Source organism: Phytophthora cinnamomi, assembly GCF_018691715.1.
Source record: "Phytophthora cinnamomi strain GKB4 chromosome Unknown Contig6, whole genome shotgun sequence".
Lineage (NCBI taxonomy): Eukaryota > Oomycota > Peronosporomycetes > Peronosporales > Peronosporaceae > Phytophthora > Phytophthora cinnamomi.
The window spans coordinates 882,938-903,979 of record NW_027150939.1 but is presented as its reverse complement, the minus strand read 5'-3'; the positions used below and the strand labels follow the sequence as shown (position 1 = coordinate 903,979).

The following is a 21,042-nucleotide window of genomic DNA, read 5'->3' as shown; positions in this document are numbered from 1 at the left end:
TTGTCGTGCTCGGTGCAACTTCAACAGATCGGTGTTTGGCCCGATGCAAATGTAAAAAACGCCTACTCAAGATTCATGCGTCGAGGAGATGGATCGCTCACCTTTGCCGGGAAGTTCGTCGTGCTTTCTCCACTTGCGAATACCTATCATTGCAACTTTTAATTCGATTTTTTTCGTAAGGCAAAGTATGGCTTTTGAGGGCCTTTGCATACGCATCACTGGCACCTTCTTGGGCGACCACCAGCTGGGTTTCTTTCCTCCTGGCGATTCATCATCGAATAAAGCCCCAGCGCCTCTCACACGCCGCAGTCGTCGTCAACCTGGGTTTGAAAGTGAGAACCTCCATAATATGGAGCCAACGAGACTATATTATAGTCTCATAGGTGGCAGCGGAGAGCAGGAGAGTGGAGAGCTCTAGTCACCAGGAATTCGGATAGGACATCTACCCATGACTGTAAAAACTCCACGTCAACGAACATGGCGCTCTCTTTTCAAAATGTCATAGCGGAACTGGAAAATGTGTAACTACAAACGGTTTTCGTCTCCGAACTCGAGGAGACACGTCACGCCATGGGGAAGGCATCGCGACGCAAGCAGCTAGATGAACAGAGGCAGCAGTTCTTCGCCATCCACGGCGACGACCGCAGTGCCGAGGACCGCGCCAATGCTCGGGCCATGCTTGACGCACTGCAGAAGAAGCTGGAGGACGACGCTCTACGAGAAGATGGTTCGCACATTCACTCATTGAGGGTTTTGTTGCAAGGGGTCGATGTCGCTGATGTAGCGAGGTGCCTTGCTCCGCAGGGTTCTACTTCGTTGATGGCAAGTACGTAGATTCTCGACGTCCACGACTAACGTCGGGCATGAAGACGCGAGCGTTTAAAACCCACCGAAGTAGAATCACGGACGTCGCAATTGTCCGCATTACTGAAAGCCCCCAGCGTGAGAAAGAGCTGATGATATTGTTTACCATTGGACTGGATTGGTGAGTTGTTGTAAGTGCTGACGAGGAGTATAGTGCTGGTTCCCTCTGACGCCGCTGTTTTCAACTATCGTAAGCATCTCTATCTGGAACATGAGCAACGGGAAATTGCTCAGCGATCTGGACGTGTCTTCATCTCATGCGCTGTTTGTCTGCGGTGCGGCGGCTAAGTCTAAAACCTCCGATCTCGACGCTGTTGTGTTCTCCTATGCTACGTGTAAGTTCGTTGCGCTGATTCTTGTGTGAAGAAGTACTTTGTCTGGCTTACTCGTCGGTGTATGGGGTCACAGACAACGAGCCGATCGTCCGCTGCTTTAACTATGGGAACAATACGATCGCGCCGAGGGAAACTTCAACGAGAGCATTCGACGTGGCTAACACCTATTGCACAGGCCACCAGCAAGCAATATCTTCGATGGTGTTCAGCCACGATGGAGGGCTACTGGCAACAGCCTCTTGGGATTCCACTTGCATGCTCTGGAACGTTTTACTTTCCACAGAGACCGATAGACCACAACTTCCTCCTAGCCCACTGAAGTCAGGAGCTAAGACGAATGAGGCAGTCCGCTTGACACTCTTGATGATGTTACCCGTTCACGCGGAAGGCGCTTCCTGTCTCGCTTTCACTGTCGATGATCAGGCTTTGGTTACCTGCGGTGACTGTGTAGTTAAGCTGTGGGATATCTCTGATGCATCGGCTGATAACCAAGACAAAGGCAACCTATCATCATCCCTCACTAACGAACTCCAGGAGTGGCAGCAGGCGATCCCATTCTCACTCTCTATTGAGTCATCGACGAACCTCTTCGCGTTCGATGAATTTATGCCCGCTCTAGTCCCCAATCACGAGTGGATGAATCTTCGTGAAAATACTGGAAATCCAACGCTGCTTGCTCCCTTGCAAACGGAAGACGAGTGGAACGAGGCGATTGACATCAGGCAGTGCATCGACCACATCATTGAAAAGATCGACCCCATCGGAGACGAAGCACACATCCTCTTGAATTCCCTGGCCGACAGTAAGAAGGCTGCACATGAAGTGACGACAGGTGGAAACAACAGCCCAAGTCGAGGATCCAACAGCACGAGTGATACCAAAGCACTGACACCGGAGGAAAGTGCTCGATTGAGAACACAATTCCGAAAGATGGAGAACTTCGACTTTGAGAGGCTTTTCACGCCCGCTCTGTCACTTTCATTGGACTCGGGAGGAGGAATTGACCGCATTCCAGCTAAAACTGTGATGAGGTTACTTTCCCGCCCTGATGCTAATGGCCGATTGATCCGCTCATTTTCAAGAATCACGGCGGTAAGTGTCCATTGCCTTGAATATCTCGAGCGACCGAAAAGCTAATGCTGATGACTGCGAGATGTTGTATGCTCTCAGGATGGAATGTTCTCGTCCCACTCGGCGGCAATTACAGCTTGTGCTGTGGCACAAGAACTTGACATAGTTGTTACTGTGGCGCTTGACAAGTCGATTCGATACTGGTCACTCGAGCATGGTGTCGTCCTGGAGTCTGTATTCGATGCCCACAGCGCGCCAATCACTTGCTGCGCTCTCACATCGCCGACTACATGCGACTTAAATCTGTATGAAATGCTGCTGGCTACTGGTGGGTCGGACAACTTGGTTAAAGTTTGGCGCAGGAATCCACCTGCACGAGTAGAATGCGTGTACAGTCTTTCTGGGCACAATGACGCCATCAAATCCCTCGCCTTCGACCCCAGCGGCATCTTCCTCGTCTCTTCTAGTGAAGACACAACTGCAATCATGTGGCGCGTTCGTCCATCAAGCCCCGATCCACCAGATAGGCCTGTTGTTGTCTCGGTTGAACGCTTCTCAATCAACATCTCCTGGATCGAACCACTGGCAAATGGCGCCAAGATTCTGTATTATGTTGTACGTACAACACAAGTTAGTTCATTTACAGGCGACGGCAGTGATATCGTGGCAATTCCTGACGCGGAAGTCCCAGCGAAGTACCTTTCAAAGACCATCGATAAGCTCCAGCCTGGTGCCAAGTACACGCTTCGGGTCGCTGCTGTTAATCAGGTAGGAAATTGCGCCAAACAACTACCACAGAAGAGCGTCATACTTACATGCGCTGTCATCTAGATCGGAACGAGTGCGTTTAGCCCTGCAACTGAACCAGTGGAAACTTTGGCATTCATCCCGTCACGAATTGACCGCCCGGTGCAGCACGAAAACCGCGAAGCCACGTGCATTACACTTTCGTGGACGGCTCCGTGCCCGAACGGCGCAGCGATTTTATCGTACACCATTCAATGCAGACCAGAGAACAGTGCATTTGTCCCTGTACGAGAAGTTGTCCTTCCTGTGGGCGATATCAAGGTATCTGCCGTAGAACCACTAAATATGAGTGCAAACACTAGACGCTCAGCTGCGGCTTCAAAGACGATAAAGGCCGAAGATCCTTCTGTTGCTGCTTCGCCAGGCACTAAACGCCGCACCAAGGCCGTGAAAACAAAGAGTTCAGACAACACTGCTGCGTCTCGAACGCTTGCAAAAGTACCAAGCTCGAAAAAAACAGGGGAATCAGCACAGTCTACACGTGCCGTTGCCACCCTCTCGTATACAGTGAACGAACTCTGGGCTGGCGAAGTGTACCAGTTTGTTGTGGCGGCATCGAATCGATGTGGTCTGGGAGAGTTTTCGCGTGTGAGCGACTATGTCAAGATGGACTGCATGGCGCCCGACCAACCTGAAAACCCCGAAATCATGAACGTTGATAAGCGACAAATTGATGTGCAGTGGGTGAAACCACGCTGCAATGGGAGCGAGATACTGCAGTACACATTAAGGTGGTGTCAACAGGTCGAGGACTGCCCAAGCACGACGGAACAGACGGTCGACCTTCTTACACGATCCATCGCTGGGACCAGATACACTGTGACCGGTTTGGAACCTGGTAGTCCTCTGCAAGTGTGGGTATCCGCGTCCAATCTGGTGGACAACAAGCTGCTGACATCTCTCGAATCCCTGCCAAGCCACTCTGTTTCTACTTTGTGCGACGTACCAGGCACGCCTGAAGCTCCTAATCTAGTCGAACCAACAGCTCACACATTGTTGCTTACGTGGATGCCTCCGAAGCGCAACGGTCTCCCCATCGATGCCTACGATATCGTTCTCTACTCGGAGGACACGCAGTTTGGCGTCCGCGTTTGTCAATTAAGCCGTGAATTCACTTTGAAGCCTCAAGACATCTACCAGCCCAGCTCGGATGCAAGAACCGTGGCTTTCCGCTTGAGCCATCTACGTGGCGAAACCTTCTACAGTGCTGCTGTGAGCGCGTGTAACAGCTTAGGATCGAGTGGTGTCAGTGTCGCCTGTGTGCCGGTGCAGACTAGTGCCCCAACTGTACCCGATGCAATCCCAGAAGTCCCCACGATATCTGACGTTACACCTACCAGCGTTATGGTGACCTGGAAGCTTCCTTCCCATGATGGCGGGGCTGCTCTACGTGGATTTCACGTGGAATACAGCGTTCGATCCAACCGAAGCGATCCTCGTCAAGAAAAGATGGAGAGTGGAGGGGGTATCACTGTTTCTCGCGGACTGGAACTGCAAGCGACGTTCCTCAAGCCGCATCGTGTGTACCGCTTCCGCGTGTCGCCTGAGAATCGGGTAGGTCGCGCAAGTCCAAGCGCCTGGTCTGAGGAATTCGCTACACCAAGTCTAGTGGAGTTCACGGTCACGCGCTACTTCGCGTACCGTCCCCCAGAAGAACACGTTGCTGCGCGCTACATTCAGCTTAGATATCGATCCTGGAAGAAGGCAGCCGCTGACGAAGCTCGCTTTATCGCTGCGCTTGTGGAGGTGCTACGGCACTGGCATATTTGACTATTGAACAGATACACTCCGTTGTAGTAATTCATAATGTTGTTCGTCACGAACTTAATTTTCCGCAGTACAGTTGACAGCTAGCAAGCACTTCTTGTCCCACTGCTGCTTGTAGTAAGCGGCAATTGTTCGGCCACTATCGCGCCAGGCCAGCCACTTCGCTTGCTCTTCCGGTGGAAGCTCAGGGAACAAATCGGTTGTCATCGCGTAGTCTGCTTCGGTATCGTGAAGCAGCACCGAGTCGGTAACGCGATCGTACCGAAGGCGGTGACGGCCACGCACGATCGCCATCTTCCGGTTAGGATCGTTGCTAAACACCGGGCGCTGGCCAAAAGTGACTTTGCGCTTGAGCGAGCGCCCAACACCAGTTTGCTCAAAGCCCCCGTCCGGCAGCCCTGTAATATCTGCCAGTGTGTTGAGGATGTCGTATTGCTCCGCCGCATCTTCGATCTTGAACCCAGCCGAGTTACCCAGTCGACCCTCAGCAATAATGGCTCCTGCAACGCGAGTGACCGATTCCTCGTGTGTGTTCATGATGTCAGCTTCCGGAGCTTGGCCGTGGTCGCCCACGATAACGACGATGGTATCCTTGAGAAGACCTTTTAGCTCCATGCGGTCCAGGAACTTGCCCAGCTGCATGTCCGTGAAGTAGCGCATTTCCAGGTAGTTCTTGATGCCTTCGGCGTGTTTTTCTCCTTCATAAAGCGCGGAGAAATCGGGTTTGTCGGCCTTGGCGTACCAACTCGGGCGCGCGTGGAACGGGTGATGGCTGGAAATGGTGTAGTGCGTGATAAATAGGGGTTTCTTTGGCTCCCCTTTTGCCACGCGTGCCTTCTGCTTGTTCGTCTTGTGGATGAGCAAGTCACCCAGAAGTTGGAAGCTCAGGTCGTCGTGAACGCCCCAGTTGAATCCGCGGTGCTCCTTTCCAAACCATTGAGGACGCTTGATGTTAAGGTGCTTTTCTCCCAGAATGATATTCGTCTTGGCCTCCCACACAGTCTCAAATCCATGATTTGGGAGAAAGACGTTCCAATTGTCGAGTGTGATAGAAGACCCGGTGGAGAAGAAGGTCTCGTACCCCTTTTGCTTGAAGAGCTGGGGTAAACCGGACAGCTTGGTATCCTTATTGCCCCCGGTGATGCCTGTTTCCACGGCGCTGTCGTACGGTACTTGTCCGAACAACAAGCTTTCCAGCGAGCGGCTCGTGGGATTACTTGACCAAATGTTGCGGAGAGCAACCCCGCGCTTGGCCCACCTGTCAAAGTTCGGCGTGATGGTTATGTTCGTGCCCTTGAAGAGATTGGACGGATCCTTTTCGCCGACAAGATAACGCGAGTCCTTGTAGCGGAAGGACTCCACTCCGATCACCAAGACGTTGGGCGGGTTCTCTTCCGAAATGTTCACGTCGAAAGCGAGATCTCCTTGGAAGCCGATAGTACGTCGGTAGAGCGTGTCGTTCCCGAACAGCTCGTGCTTCTCCGTTGGGTGGATGTACATCTCGACCCACGGTTGATCACCCTTCACGTTCGTCAGCATCGCATCTGTCGGAGTGGGCTGCAGCGCGTGACTGAACATTTCGTTCAACGTCGCGTTCAAACTAGAGTACGCAACTAGAGGCGAGCATGCGCATCGGATCGCCACAACAAACGCGGGGACGACGATAAGACCCACGGCCACGACAGCGAGACGCAGAAAGTGGTGGTGGCTGAGCTTCTTACCAGATTCAGTGCCTCTATCACCATTCGTCGATGGAGCTGAGGAGCAGTCGGTGCCTTCTTCGAGGATTAGCTCCGTGTATTTGATTCCATTAATGCCGCTGCGTGTGCGGGAGTTGGCGGAGCCCACCACAACGTGCGTTGGATTCCAAGGCGACAGGTCGGCCCAGCTATTCCCCATACGCACGAACGCAAAGAGCGCCGAGATAACCACCAGGCCCGCCACGGTCAAGTAACCACGTTGGATCTCTTCAGTCGATATCGGGGCAGCGTTGAGATGATGGCGCTCCCGAATCAAAGCAGCCACGAGGTCGGATGTGAATCGCATGTTACGGTTCGCCACCAGCATCAAGTCTGCGATGAACGGCGCCATCATAGCGAAGAACAGCAGCCATGATACCACGAACGTTGCAATGTTCGCCGCGAGACAAGTAGTCACTCCGCCTTTCTCTCCGACGTGCTCAATCGCCCTCTGCTTCATCATATCGAACAGCCATAACGAGCACACAAAGTAGGTCGCGCAGACAAAGTCCTCTAACACGCCAAGCCCTAACGCGGCGATCTCGAAGCCCGACGTGTAGTCCTGAGGGCTGCCGTACATCTCGACCAGGGATTGGAGGGCGAGCCATCGAGCGGCGGAGAAGCAGCACAAGGCAAAACTATAGACGAATAGCCAGCCAAACCAGGGCATAGCGCTGAGCTCTGCAAACGTCAGCCTCTCCTCGGCCCGTCTTCTTCGTCGAGCGCCCTTAATCTCCGACTCCACGTCACCGACGAACACTTCGACATCCTCGTCGACGGAATCAGGGAGTCGACATCGAGTCGATTGGTGATCTCTTGGACTTTCGAGCAGGCCGTGAGACTCCATGGGGGCGACGCGGAGATGCTGCAAACTCAGAAGTGAGCGCACATTTCATTGCAGAACGGAGGAGCAGACTGCATCGGGGGGGGATTGGTGAACCTGCTCGGCTGGGGACGGTACGCGCTGCGAAAAGCAGATTTGAAGCTCACAAACGAAATTTTTCTGTTAGAAGGGGGCTCACCCCATCGCGAAGCTTATCATGCGTGCATTGCAACCGCACGAAGGCTCAACCTCTGGCCTAGCTTCTGGCGGTAAACTTGGCGAGCTTCTGCCACGGGTTAGAGTTGCAAGTTGTAGACGGATGGTTCTGTACTGTATGGCGAACAGCGAGAATTGACAGTGAGCCCGGTTGTCCGGGTGATGATCACCTTGAGCTCACACAAGACTGATTCTTCCCCACTACCCCAGCACTTACGCGTAAGTCCTCCTCAATTGAAACGTTGGAGCTGCAGGTGTGAAGATGGTATTCGTTGTACGTACGCAAGTTGACAGGAAGACAGGGGTTTACGGACACTCCGGAATCTGCTCGGCCTGCCTTCTTTCTACATGTAGATCCATCATGTACATGATTCATCGTACGTTTGAAGAACAACTTGAGGCTGGGCTGGGCTTGTGCTGGGGCCCGATTGCCTACAGGATAGGGTTTTGTTCTTGCGCACGAACAAGTTGAATCGTTGTTTTAGGATGGCACGCTGCGTTTTGGGAAAACTTTTGATTTTCATAATACATGTACACACTAAATACCGGCCTAGATCGCTGCAGTACAATTGGCGGTCAACAAACAGTTGCCGTCCAAGCGCTGCTTGAAGTACGCAGTCACACGGCGACCGTATTCGCGCCAGTTTTCCCACTCTGCCTGCGCTTCGGCTGAGAGGTTTGGAAAGAGATCGACATGCATGGCGTGGTCGCTTTCGGTATCGTGCAGCGTCATTGAAGCCGTCACCTGATCGTAACGAAGACGCTGGTGGCCACGCACGATCGCCATCTTGCGGCTCGGGTCGTTGCTGTACACCACACGCTCGCCGAACGGAACCTTCCGCTTGAGTGAGCGTCCGACACCGGTTTGTACGAACCCTCCCTCCGGCAGTCCCGTGATATCTGCCAGCGTGTTGAGGATGTCGTAGTGCTCCACAGCATCTTCGATCACAAGGCCAGCAGCGTCACCCAAGCGGCCCTCGGCAATGATGGCGCCTGCCACGCGCGTCACCGCTTCCTCGTGTGTATTGGTGACGTCAGCTTCTGGTGCTTGGCCGTGGTCTCCGACGATGACAACGATAGTGTCGTTGAGAATGTCTTCCCTCTCCATGCGGTCCATGAATTTGCCGAGCTGCATGTCTGTGAAGTACCGCATTTCGAGGTAGTTCTTGATCATTGCAGACTGCTTTTCCCCTTTATAGAACGCGGAGAAGTCGGGTTTGTCAGCTTTTGCGTACCATGTGGGGCGTTCTTTGAACGGCGCATGACTGGAAATGGTGTAGTGAGTGATAAACAGCGGTTTCTTCGGCTGCCCATGCGCGACTCGTTCTCTTTGCTTCCTCGTCTTGTCAATCAACAGTTCGCCCAAAAGCTGCAAGTTGATGTCATCGTGGACTCCCCACTTAAAGGCGCGGTGTTCTTTGCCAGACCATTCGCCATGCGGAATGCCGAGCTTACTTTCACCTAGAAGCTTCATCTCCTTCGACTCCAAAACGGTCTCGAAGCCGTGAGTAGGGAGGAACACATCCCAGTTCTCAAAGCGCGTCGGACAGCCAGTGGTGAAGAAAGTTTCGTATTCCTTGGCCTTGAAAAGCTGTGGTAAACCAGACAATTTTGTATCCTTTCGTCCACCAGTGATGCCTGTTTTCACAGTACTGTCGTACGGAACCTGGGCGAACAACAGACTCTCTAACGACCTGCTCGTTGGTGTGCTCGACCACATGTTGCGGAGAGCCACTCCACGCTTGGCCCACCTGTCGAAGTTTGGCGTGATGGTCATATTCGTTCCCTTGAACAGGTTGGACGGGTCTTCCTGTCCGACAAGGTAGCGTGAGTCTTGGTAGCGAAAAGACTCCACACCAATCACCAATACGTTAGGTGGGTTCTCCTTCGAGGCATCAACATCAAAGGCTAGTTCCCCATGAAACCCGATAGTGCGTCGATAAAGCACGTCGTCTCCGAGCAGTTCGTGCTTCTCTGTTGGGTGAACATAGACTTCGGCCCACGGTCGGTCGCCCTTCACGGTTGCAAACGTGGTTTCTATTGGCGCGGGCTGGAACACGTGACCAAACAGCTCATTGAGCGTCGCATTCATGCCAGCGTATGCTACCAGCGGGGAACAAGTACAACACAGCGCCACTGCAACCACAGGTACAACTACGATACCGAGAAGAACAATAGCGACCCGCGGGCCATGGCGGTAGATCACATTCTGGTAGGTATCGTTCACAGACAATAGTTTGTCAGTGTCCTCGTCATTGTTGCTGGGAGAATCCAGCCTATTCGCGCCTTCCTCAAGAGCGACCTCCACGTACTTGACGCCGCTCGAAGCGCTCTCACTTGCCACTTTGACATTGCACGTGCGAGTTCGGGTGCCCTCAGGGCTCGCCACCACGTGCGTAGGGTTCCAAACCGACAGGTCGGACCAGCTAGCCTTCACGCGCACGCATGCAAACAGCGTCGTGACAACCACCAGCACAGCCGCTCCCACGTAACCTCGGTGGATCTCCTCGGTCGAAATCGGGGCCGCGCTCGCGAACTCCTTCTCATTGATTGCCATCGTCACCAGGTCGAACGTGAAACGCATGTCGCGGTTCACCACAAGCAGCAAGTCCGCGACGAACGGCGTCATCATGGCGAAGAACAGCAGCCACGACACCACAAACGTCGCGACCGTGCCGACGCTCTGAGACTTCATACACCACCTCCGCTTCCCGCCTTCAGCGCCGAGCTGGTTGCCGACCTCGAGCTTCAAGACATCAAACAGCCACAGAGCGCACACGAAGTAGGTGGTGCAGACCAAGTCTTCCACGAACCCAAGACTCAGCGCCGCAAGCTTCACGCTCCAGGTGTAGTCCCTAGGGCTGCTGTACATCATGACGAGCTGTCGCAGTGCCAGACATCGACTGGCGGAGAAGCAGAACAGCACGAACGCGTAGACGCATAGCCAGCCGAGCCAAGGAGCGCTCTGCAGGTCAGCAGCTAGCAGCGCCTTGCCTGGACGACAAGCGGTCTTGGTCTCCGGCACCGTGTCAATGCATGCATCTCCGTCGTGCTGGTCGATGGCACCTGCAAAGCGATATCGTTCTAAGCGGCTATCTCTACTGTGGTGACGGTACTCCATCGCGCTGCTGCAACTCGTCTGCGCTGCTGGCCCGGATAAACGCAAATGAAGGGCAGCCACGGAGAACTCGGTGATTCAGACAGAATGAGGACAGGATTGCATTTTTGGATTGGACATTGCGAACGCGAACGGAGTCGCGTGACCGCACGGTACAGTTGTACACGACTTTCGTCTAGAACGAACCCGGGGCTCCCCATCACGGCGATTGCTTACAACTGGGATAGGCAACTGTTCATAGACAACTACTAAGTGGACGCCGTATTCCATAATGAAGCTTCTATTACTGCGATGCGAATTCGTTTGGGTCAAACTTTGGCGAGTCCGCGTGAGCGTATGGTTGAACCGGGGGTCTCGCGTTTGGAGTTATCCCGACGTGGAAAGAAAATACAAAGTTTTTGAGGCTGAGCAATTTTAATTTATTTAAAAAGGGAAATTCCAAATTACGCCCGTGATTTTGAACTAATTCCAAAAGAATCCGTAGAGAACCGAAATCACCATAATATAAGGTTTCGTGCACCAAATGTACCTTGTGATAAACTCGTATAACGAGCACACAGATCGAATGCACACCACTATATTACTTCTGCAATCCATTTGGTTAGATGGCTCGCAGCCTTCGTGAGATCAAGGTACCGTTCTAAGTACTACATGACTGGAAGCTGACAAAACGGTCCTTTCGGCGCTTTGACAGCGACAACGGTAAAGATGTATCCGTGGCAGGAGACGAAAGTCCGCGGCTGCCGGGTGCTCGTTCAGCGCCCTACTACTCCATCTCACAGAGGTTCTCTCTCCTTCGGTGTTCACCTTTTGTAGTACTGTGCCGTAAACCACGGGTTCATCGCAACGCTCAGCCACAACGCAACACGTAAAAACTGTCAGGTTGTCAGCAAAAAAAAACGGTGCAGAGATCAGGTATAAAGGCGTGACACAACGTCGTTATCTCAATATTTGTATATGAAAGGTTAAGCATTTCTTCAAATCCGCAAATTACAGTATGATGACTGCTCACGTTTAGTTTTTACGCCGTAAAAACTCAGAATTTGCCAACAAATTATATAGGACAGGAACTTTTTACGAGTGTTGCAGGCTTATGGTACCGTAAAACACGGCTTCAGTGCGACACACGGTAAATTGATAACTGCGTAGGCCAGGCCCTGAAGAAAAATTGGTGTCGCACTGAAGCTGTGGTTTACGGTATGCAACATGTACCTTGTACAACACCATACAATGGCATCGCCGCTATATGTACATTCCCCTCTGGTTTAACCGTTCCGTGGCTTGTTGGATACCTTACTGTTACGGCGGATGGTAATTTAACGCTCCTGTTTTGTGCGGTGGCCCTACGGACGTATTCTAGAATTGGCTCAAAATTACGGATGTTTTGAAATTTCCTATTAAAAATGATCTTTTCAACAAAGACACTTTTATATAAAGTTTGTCAGAGTAATACTTTAAAACATTTTCAAATGCATACACTATTTGGGAAATATCATTCTGCTTAATTTTAAACGAAAGAAAGCAATTGATTTGCAATTAATTATTATTATTATTATCTATAATTCATTATTCGCATTTTAAGCATGCACACACTGTTTTAGACAATTACATCTATAATGAAAAATCGGGGTACATGTATATCCAATTTGCTTTAAACCTGGTAGTGCTATTCTGTAGAACAGGAAGCCCAATATGTACACATACAGTACTGTTCTAAGTTGCATGATAAGCACAAAGCAAAAATACGGTACATGTAATGTTCCACTAAGAGCATCTCCAATGTTAGTGGATATTGCGCAGAATTGCACGAAAACTGCACTATTGCAAAAACAGAGCTACCAACGGTGTATTGATAGGGATTCAAAAGTTACTCCAAAGTCACTAGACGAGATCACAATGAATTTTGCAATACGCAATACCGTTGGAGATGCTCTAACACGTACGATATATTATGGAGATATTTATTACAGAGGAATGATTCAATACTACTACTAGTAGCTTTTATCGCTCGACCCTGTTGTTGTTCAACACGTTCGCCACCACGCTACCACTAGTGACCCTTTTACATGTATTTCAGCCTTATCGTGTTGACGAATTACACTGCTACAGTACACATGAAAGCGTTTATACAAATGGTTTCGATAATACTGAAAGCCTATACGGTAAACAGCACAATCTACCTACCGGAAGTACAATCGACAGCCAACAGGCAGTTGCCGTCCAAGCGCTGCTTGAAGTACGCAGTCACGCGGCGCCCGTACAACCGCCAGTTTTTCCATTCGGTCTGCGCTTCAGCCGTAAGATTCGAAAACAGATCGTTGTTCATGGCAAAATCAGTCTCGGTATCGTGCAGGAGCATTGAAGCCGTCACTTGATCGTAGCGAAGACGCTGGTGGCCACGCACGATCGCCATCTTGCGGCTCGGGTCGTTGCTGTACACCACACGCTCGCCGAACGGAACCTTGCGCTTGAGTGAGCGTCCGACACCGGTTTGTACGAACCCTCCCTCCGGCTGTCCCGTGATATCTGCCAGCGTGTTGAGGATGTCGTAGTGCTCCACAGCATCTTCGATCACAAGGCCAGCAGCGTCACCCAAGCGGCCCTCGGCAATGATGGCGCCTGCCACGCGCGTCACCGCTTCCTCGTGTGTGTTGGTGACGTCAGCTTCTGGTGCTTGGCCGTGGTCTCCGACGATGACAACGATGGTGTCGTTGAGGATGCCTTCCTTCTCCATGCGGTCCATGAATTTGCCGAGCTGCATGTCTGTGAAGTACCGCATTTCGAGGTAGTCTTTGATGTCTTCTGCGTGTTTTTCGTCTTGATAGATGGCGGAGAAGTCTGGTTTGTCAGCGTTAGCGTACCATGTGGGGCGTTCTTTGAAAGGAGCATGACTGGAAATTGTATAGTGCGTGATAAACAGAGGCTTTTTGGCGTGACCTTGAGATAATCGTTCCCGCTGCTCACTGGTCTTATTAACGAGCACGGTTCCCAAAATTTGCAAGCTGATGTCATCGTGAACACCCCAATTAAACCCACGGTGCTCATCGTTCATCCAGTCACCGTGCGGGATACCAAGCTCGCTTTCTGCTAGAGCCATAATCTCATTCGACTCCAAAACGGTCTCGAAGCCGTGAGTAGGGAGGAACACATCCCAGTTCTCAAAGCGCGTCGTACAGCCAGTGGTGAAGAAAGTTTCGTATTCCTTGGCCTTGAAAAGCTGTGGTAAACCAGACAATTTTGTATCCTTTCGTCCACCAGTGATGCCTGTTTTCACAGTACTGTCGTACGGAACCTGGGCGAACAACAGACTCTCTAACGACCTGCTCGTTGGTGTGCTCGACCACATATTGCGGAGAGCTACTCCACGCTTGGCCCACCTGTCGAAGTTTGGCGTGATGGTCATATTCGTTCCCTTGAACAGGTTGGACGGGTCTTCCTGTCCGACAAGGTAGCGTGAGTCTTGGTATCGAAATGATTCGACGGCGATGACCAGTACATTTGGAGGGTTTTCTTTCGAGATCTTGACGTCGAAGGCAAGATCTCCCTGGAAACCGGTGGTGCGTCGATAAAGTGAGTCATCTCCGAACAATTCGTGCTTCTCAGTTGGGTGAATGTAAAGCCCAGCTATGAGCTTGACGTCAATGGATGCCGGCTGGAAGGCATGACCAAACAACTCGTTGAGCGTCGCATTCATGCCGACGTATGCTACCAGCGGCGTGCATGCGCGGCGTAGAGAAACCGCAACCGAAGGTGCGACCACAACACCCATCAGAATGATAACGACCCGCGAGATGTGATGATACAGAATCTTCTGCTTAGTCGGGCCTTCTTTCACGGACGAGAGCTTGTCAGTGACTTCATCATTGTTGCTGGGAGAATCCAGCCTATTCGCGCCTTCCTCAAGAGCGACCTCCACGTACTTGACGCCGCTCGAAGCACTCTCACTTGCCACTTTGACATTGCACGTGCGAGTTCGGGTGCCCTCAGGGCTCGCCACCACGTGCGTAGGGTTCCAAACCGACAGGTCGGACCAGCTAGCCTTCACGCGCACGCATGCAAACAGCGTCGTGACAACCACCAGCACAGCCGCTCCCACGTAACCTCGGTGGATCTCCTCGGTCGAAATCGGGGCCGCGCTCGCGAACTCCTTCTCATTGATTGCCATCGTCACCAGGTCGAACGTGAAACGCATGTCGCGGTTCACCACAAGCAGCAAGTCCGCGACGAACGGCGTCATCATGGCGAAGAACAGCAGCCACGACACCACAAACGTCGCGACCGTGCCGACGCTCTGAGACTTCATACACCACCTCCGCTTCCCGCCTTCAGCGCCGAGCCGGTTGCCGACCTCGAGCTTCAAGACATCAAACAGCCACAGAGCGCACACGAAGTAGGTGGTGCAGACCAAGTCTTCCACGAACCCAAGACTCAGCGCCGCAAGCTTCACGCTCCAGGTGTAGTCCCTAGGGCTGCTGTACATCATGACGAGCTGTCGCAGTGCCAGACATCGACTGGCGGAGAAGCAGAACAGCACGAACGCGTAGACGCATAGCCAGCCGAGCCAAGGAGCGCTCTGCAGGTCAGCAGCCAGCAGCGCCTTGCCTGGACGACGAGCGGTCTTGGTCTCCGGTACCGTGTCGATGCATCCGTGTTCGTCGTCCTGGTCCACTGACCCAACAAAGCGATATCGAGCTGACTGGGTTTCTGCGCTTCGGTGGTGCTGAAGCTCCATCGCGCTACTGAGACGCAGACGCGTGCGCGCCGCTGGCTGGCTGATCACAAATGAAACCACAGCCATTGCAGCCCGGGCACGTGGGGCTCAGCATTTTTTCTGTTTGAACAACGGGAGCCATCGTCTCATCGCGCCACCTGGACCATGTTACGAATGCACGAGGTCATTGTCTTTTGTGACAGAAGACAGAAGTTCTGTCTCCTTTTGAGCACAGACTTGTTCTGATCACTCCGGGCTCGGCTCATACAGAACCATCGGCGCAAGATATCCTGTGGGGTAGGCACCATGAGCTGAGCAGATCCCGTGATGTTGCCCGGAACAATACCTCAAGGCGAAAGCGCCCCAACAATGACCGCGCGAACTTCATCCCTCGATGAAGCGCGTTTTGGGATGATCGAGTCGACCCAGGTATCGCACAAATTGATCGCCTTCTCTAAACGCACAGACGAGTGATATCGCCATCTGGCCAACAGAAAACGGCACTAATAACAGACGGGCCGCACGAACCTTACGCACTGATATTTTTTTAAGATGGTGGTAATTGTATTTTACCGCAGTAACCAATACTAGTACTAAGATAGTAGTAATATTGAGATCAATGTGATATGATGTCGATAGTACTATATGTAGTAAAGACGCCTTGAAGACGTATGCGCGTTGGAAAACTCCATTTATTGGCTGCCAATGTGAGTTATCGGCGAAAACCCCGAACATTTTAGCAATATGCTACGTCATTCAGCTTCTGCAGCATCACCATCACATACATTATACAGGCTGCATGGCGAAGGTGTTACCGCGGTACGGGTATTGCCTATTGTAGACCCACAACTTGATCGTCATCCACTCGCACCACAAAATCCTCGCGACGTACCCCAACGATATCCCCCCCCCTATATAGCTATATTCGCGCAGTCGTGGAAGCAAATTCCTTGCAAACGAAATGCAGCCTACAGAAATATGAAGTCCTCGCTATTTATATTCAGTTTCAAGGAGACTGCTTCATTGTCGTGAGCCAAGACATTAAGTGACAATAATACACCTTATTGGAAAATGATTTGTATCCTTTAGAATACCAAATAAGTTGTTGACTATCGCTAGAATGATTACATTTAACATTCGCGAATCTCCCTACTAAAGAATAGTTCGATTTCTGAAGAGGTTTATCGACCATGACGGGCAAGTCCACGGAGTTTTAAATATGAGCTGAGAAATTGGATGTCGAAATGCGAAGCGTTTGAAGGATACTACTGCGCACTTCGTCTCCTGGGTGTTTTATATACAGGCCACGTCACTGAGGGCAACACAGCCTCCATTCCCCTATGTAGGCACTACAGGCGTGATGAAGACCGATATGTCAGCACGTAGTGATCGAGCTAGTGCGCGGGGTGTACACAGCTAACTCAACCTCACTTTCATGTGAGGATCCTCCGATAACATGATAATCGTATCTGATCGTAAAAAACGTTAACGATATCAAAAGCAATCTTCAAACTAATTTCGACGCTAGAACCGTTGGTGCTGTTGTTTCCTTTGTTCTGGCGCGGGTCTGCAGCCGGCGCTCGCCCACTCATATTAATAGTGTCATATTATGACACTGTCATATGATATTATAAATGGTTTATAGTAATAGCAAATACTAAAATTCACCATAGCACTGATCATCAGTACTTACTTCTTCGATTAATACTTTCACAAGTCTCAGTGCTGGTAGTGAAAAGGTTAAGGGGAAATCCGTCCGTGCTCTTCTCTGTCTCATCGCTCAGCTGCGAGTCCGCGCCTCGATGATCGAATGGTATAAAAATAAAACCACAATTCTTCTCTTGGAGCACAAGAAAATAAATTGAAAGAAGCAGGGAGTTGTTATTCCCCGAGGTTTACCGTAGCCGCAAGATGCCACTAGATAGAGCGAGGGTGACACACTTGGCATGTGGGGTACGAGATGGAGCTGTTGTGTGCATAGTGCTCAGCGATGAAGCTGGAACCTGGCCAGAACTCAGGAAACTCAATTTTTCCAAGGCAAAACAAGGCGATCCCTAGTACGAAGTAGTAATCGTAACATATTTTGCTCATAGTTATAATAAACCGAGTCTAGCTTTCTGTACTACAATTGACAGCTAACAAGCAGTTCGCATCCCACCGCTGCTTGTAGTAAGCAGCAATCCATCGTCCACTATCGCGCCAGGACATCCATTTTGTTTGTTCTTCATCTGAGAGCTCGGAAAAGAGATCGACATGCATGGCGTAGTCGCTTTCGGTATCGTGCAACGTCATTGAAGCCGCCACCTGATCGTAACGAAGACGCTGGTGGCCACGCACGATCGCCATCTTGCGGCTCGGGTCGTTGCTGTACACCACACGCTCGCCGAACGGAACCTTGCGCTTGAGTGAGCGTCCGACACCGGTTTGTACGAACCCTCCCTCCGGCAGTCCCGTGATATCTGCCAGCGTGTTGAGGATGTCGTAGTGCTCCACAGCATCTTCGATCACAAGGCCAGCAGCGTCACCCAAGCGGCCCTCGGCAATGATGGCGCCTGCCACGCGCGTCACCGCTTCCTCGTGTGTGTTGGTGACGTCAGCTTCTGGTGCTTGGCCGTGGTCTCCGACGATGACAACGATGGTGTCGTTGAGGATGCCTTCCTTCTCCATGCGGTCCATGAATTTGCCGAGCTGCATGTCTGTGAAGTACCGCATTTCGAGGTAGTCTTTGATGTCTTCTGCGTGTTTTTCGTCTTGATAGATGGCGGAGAAGTCTGGTTTGTCAGCGTCGGCGTACCATGTCGGACGCGCTTTGAAAGGAGCATGACTGGAAATTGTATAGTGCGTGATAAACAGGGGTTTCTTCGGTTTGCCATTGGCCACGCGGTCGTGTTGAGCCTTCGTTTTGTCAACAATCATATCACCCAATAGCTGCAAGTTGATATCATCGTGGACTCCCCACTTAAAGGCGCGCTTCTCATCACCAAACCACTCAGCACGCTTGATACCAAGTCTGTTTTCTGCGTATAAAATCATTTCTTTTAATTCCAGGACAACCTTGAACCCGTGGGAAGGAAGGAACACATCCCAGTTCTCAAAGCGCGTCGGACAGCCAGTCGTGAAGTAAGTACCATATTTTTTTGCCTTGAAAAGCTGTGGTAAACCAGACAATTTTGTATCCTTTCGTCCACCAGTGATGCCTGTTTTCACAGTACTGTCGTACGGAACCTGGGCGAACAACAGACTCTCTAACGACCTGCTCGTTGGTGTGCTCGACCACATATTGCGGAGAGCTACTCCACGCTTGGCCCACCTGTCGAAGTTTGGCGTGATGGTCATATTCGTTCCCTTGAACAGGTTGGACGGGTCTTCCTGTCCGACAAGGTAGCGCGAGTCTTGGTAGCGAAATGATTCGACGGCGATGACCAGTACATTTGGAGGGTTTTCTTTCGAGATCTTGACGTCGAAGGCAAGATCTCCCTGGAAACCGGTGGTGCGTCGATAAAGCGAATCATTTCCAAATAGTTCGTGCATCTCGGTTGGGTGAATGTACTTCTCGACCCACGGTTGATCGCCGTTCATAGTTGTGAGCATGGCTTTTGATGCCGTAGGCTGGAAAATGTGCCCAAACAGCTCATTGAGCGTCGCATTCATGCCAACGTATGCTACCAGCGGGGAACAAGTACAACACAGCGCCACTGCAACCACAGGTACAACTACGATACCGAGAAGAACAATAGCGACCCGCGGGCCATGGCGGTAGATCACATTCTGGTAGGTATCGTTCACAGACAATAGTTTGTCAGTGTCCTCGTCATTGTTGCTGGGAGAATCCAGCCTATTCGCGCCTTCCTCAAGAGCGACCTCCACGTACTTGACGCCGCTCGAAGCGCTCTCACTTGCCACTTTGACATTGCACGTGCGAGTTCGGGTGCCCTCAGGGCTCGCCACCACGTGCGTAGGGTTCCAAACCGACAGGTCGGACCAGCTAGCCTTCACGCGCACGCATGCAAACAGCGTCGTGACAACCACCAGCACAGCCGCTCCCACGTAACCTCGGTGGATCTCCTCGGTCGAAATCGGGGCCGCGCTCGCGAACTCCTTCTCATTGATTGCCATCGTCACCAGGTCGAACGTGAAACGCATGTCGCGGTTCACCACAAGCAGCAAGTCCGCGACGAACGGCGTCATCATGGCGAAGAACAGCAGCCACGACACCACAAACGTCGCGACCGTGCCGACGCTCTGAGACTTCATACACCACCTCCGCTTCCCGCCTTCAGCGCCGAGCCGGTTGCCGACCTCGAGCTTCAAGACATCAAACAGCCACAGAGCGCACACGAAGTAGGTGGTGCAGACCAAGTCTTCCACGAACCCAAGACTCAGCGCCGCAAGCTTCACGCTCCAGGTGTAGTCCCTAGGGCTGCTGTACATCATGACGAGCTGTCGCAGTGCCAGACATCGACTGGCGGAGAAGCAGAACAGCACGAACGCGTAGACGCATAGCCAGCCGAGCCAAGGAGCGCTCTGCAGGTCAGCAGCCAGCAGCGCCTTGCCTGGACGACGAGCGGTCTTGGTCTCCGGTACCGTGTCGATGCATCCGTTTCCTTCGTCCTGGTCCACCGACCCAACAAAACGATATCGAGCGGAGTGATCTTCTCTGTTGATGTGAAAGCGGTGGGGCTCCATCGCGCGGGCTGCGTCTGGGTTGCGTTCAATTCGCAAATGCAGTCACACCACGGTAATCGCCATCAAAATGGGAGGAATGATGGAGATTGACCAGGAGCTCGTTTCTCTGGTAGACTCCCAGCATGGAGTCCATGAGGAGGGTGTCCATGGCATGGACACCCTCCCCATCGCGCTACTTCTGCGTACAACCGGACGAAGCCATGGCTTGCTTGCCCGCTAAGGAATGACGTGCAGATCATGATTGGATTGAGCCAGGACCGACCTCAAATCATGTTGAGCTGGGCTAATAATAATGGAACGCTGGGGTGAGCCAAACCTTTTGATTCAAAGGCAATTTGGACAGTAAATAGTATAGTACTGTGTACACGTAGTATCAAATGTACGTTGCCGGGGGAAGCCGCTGGTTCAGCAAGGTGTAGTAGCTCATGAGTGCGGGAACTTGTCATCGGCACTAAGTTTACCGTAAACCATGGGTTCATTGCAACACTCGTAAAAAGTTCCCGTCCTAGGTTTTTACGGCGTAAAAACTAAACCTGATCAGTCATCGCACAATTTGCGGATTTGAAGAAATGCTTAGCCTTTTCCATACAAATATTGAGATAAAGACGTTGTGTCACCCCCATATACCTGATCTCTGCACCGTTTTTTCACCGAAAAACTGAAAGTTTTTACGTGCTGCATTGAGGCCGTGTGTTGCGATGAACCGGTGGTTTACGGTACTCAGCAGGCGTGACTCGATTACAGACTTGACCGATAACACTACCGTGCGATATCTTGGTCGGGTGTGTGTGACGAATCTGCCTCCTCCACCGCTGGAAAGGACCACACTATGCGCCAGCATTGCCGTGGTTGTTGCCATCACACAATTCTCGGGATCCTGGAGCTGGCGACGTGAAACGTAGCGC

General features: G+C 51.8%; 2 protein-coding genes across 5 annotated transcripts; one reads left to right on the top strand and one right to left on the bottom strand.

Annotated features, from left to right (window-relative positions):
- Window positions 1-570: 570 nt before the first annotated feature.
- On the top strand, window positions 571-1,228 carry IUM83_07445 (uncharacterized protein; the record flags this gene model as incomplete). The annotated part of the gene is made up of 3 exons (XM_067931743.1): window positions 571-727; window positions 805-985; window positions 1,060-1,228. 3 exons carry the CDS (start codon window positions 571-573, stop codon window positions 1,226-1,228), a joined length of 507 nt encoding a protein of 168 aa, XP_067798975.1.
- A 2,147-nt stretch (window positions 1,229-3,375) lies between these two features.
- Window positions 3,376-20,137, bottom strand: IUM83_07444 (the record flags this gene model as incomplete). 4 transcript variants are annotated; one of them, XM_067931739.1, is made up of 4 exons in its annotated part: window positions 12,917-13,172; window positions 13,242-15,508; window positions 17,756-17,816; window positions 17,886-20,137. In XM_067931739.1, the coding sequence occupies 4 exons, from the start codon at window positions 20,135-20,137 to the stop codon at window positions 12,917-12,919; spliced, it is 4,836 nt and encodes a 1,611-aa protein (XP_067798977.1). The 4 variants fall into 4 exon arrangements, with proteins under 4 accessions (XP_067798979.1, XP_067798977.1, XP_067798978.1 ...); XM_067931741.1 differs by having other exon boundaries at window positions 17,886-18,163; XM_067931742.1 differs by lacking the exons at window positions 17,756-17,816; window positions 17,886-20,137 and adding an exon at window positions 3,376-3,444 and having other exon boundaries at window positions 13,112-13,172; window positions 13,242-13,519.
- Window positions 20,138-21,042: the final 905 nt, after the last annotated feature.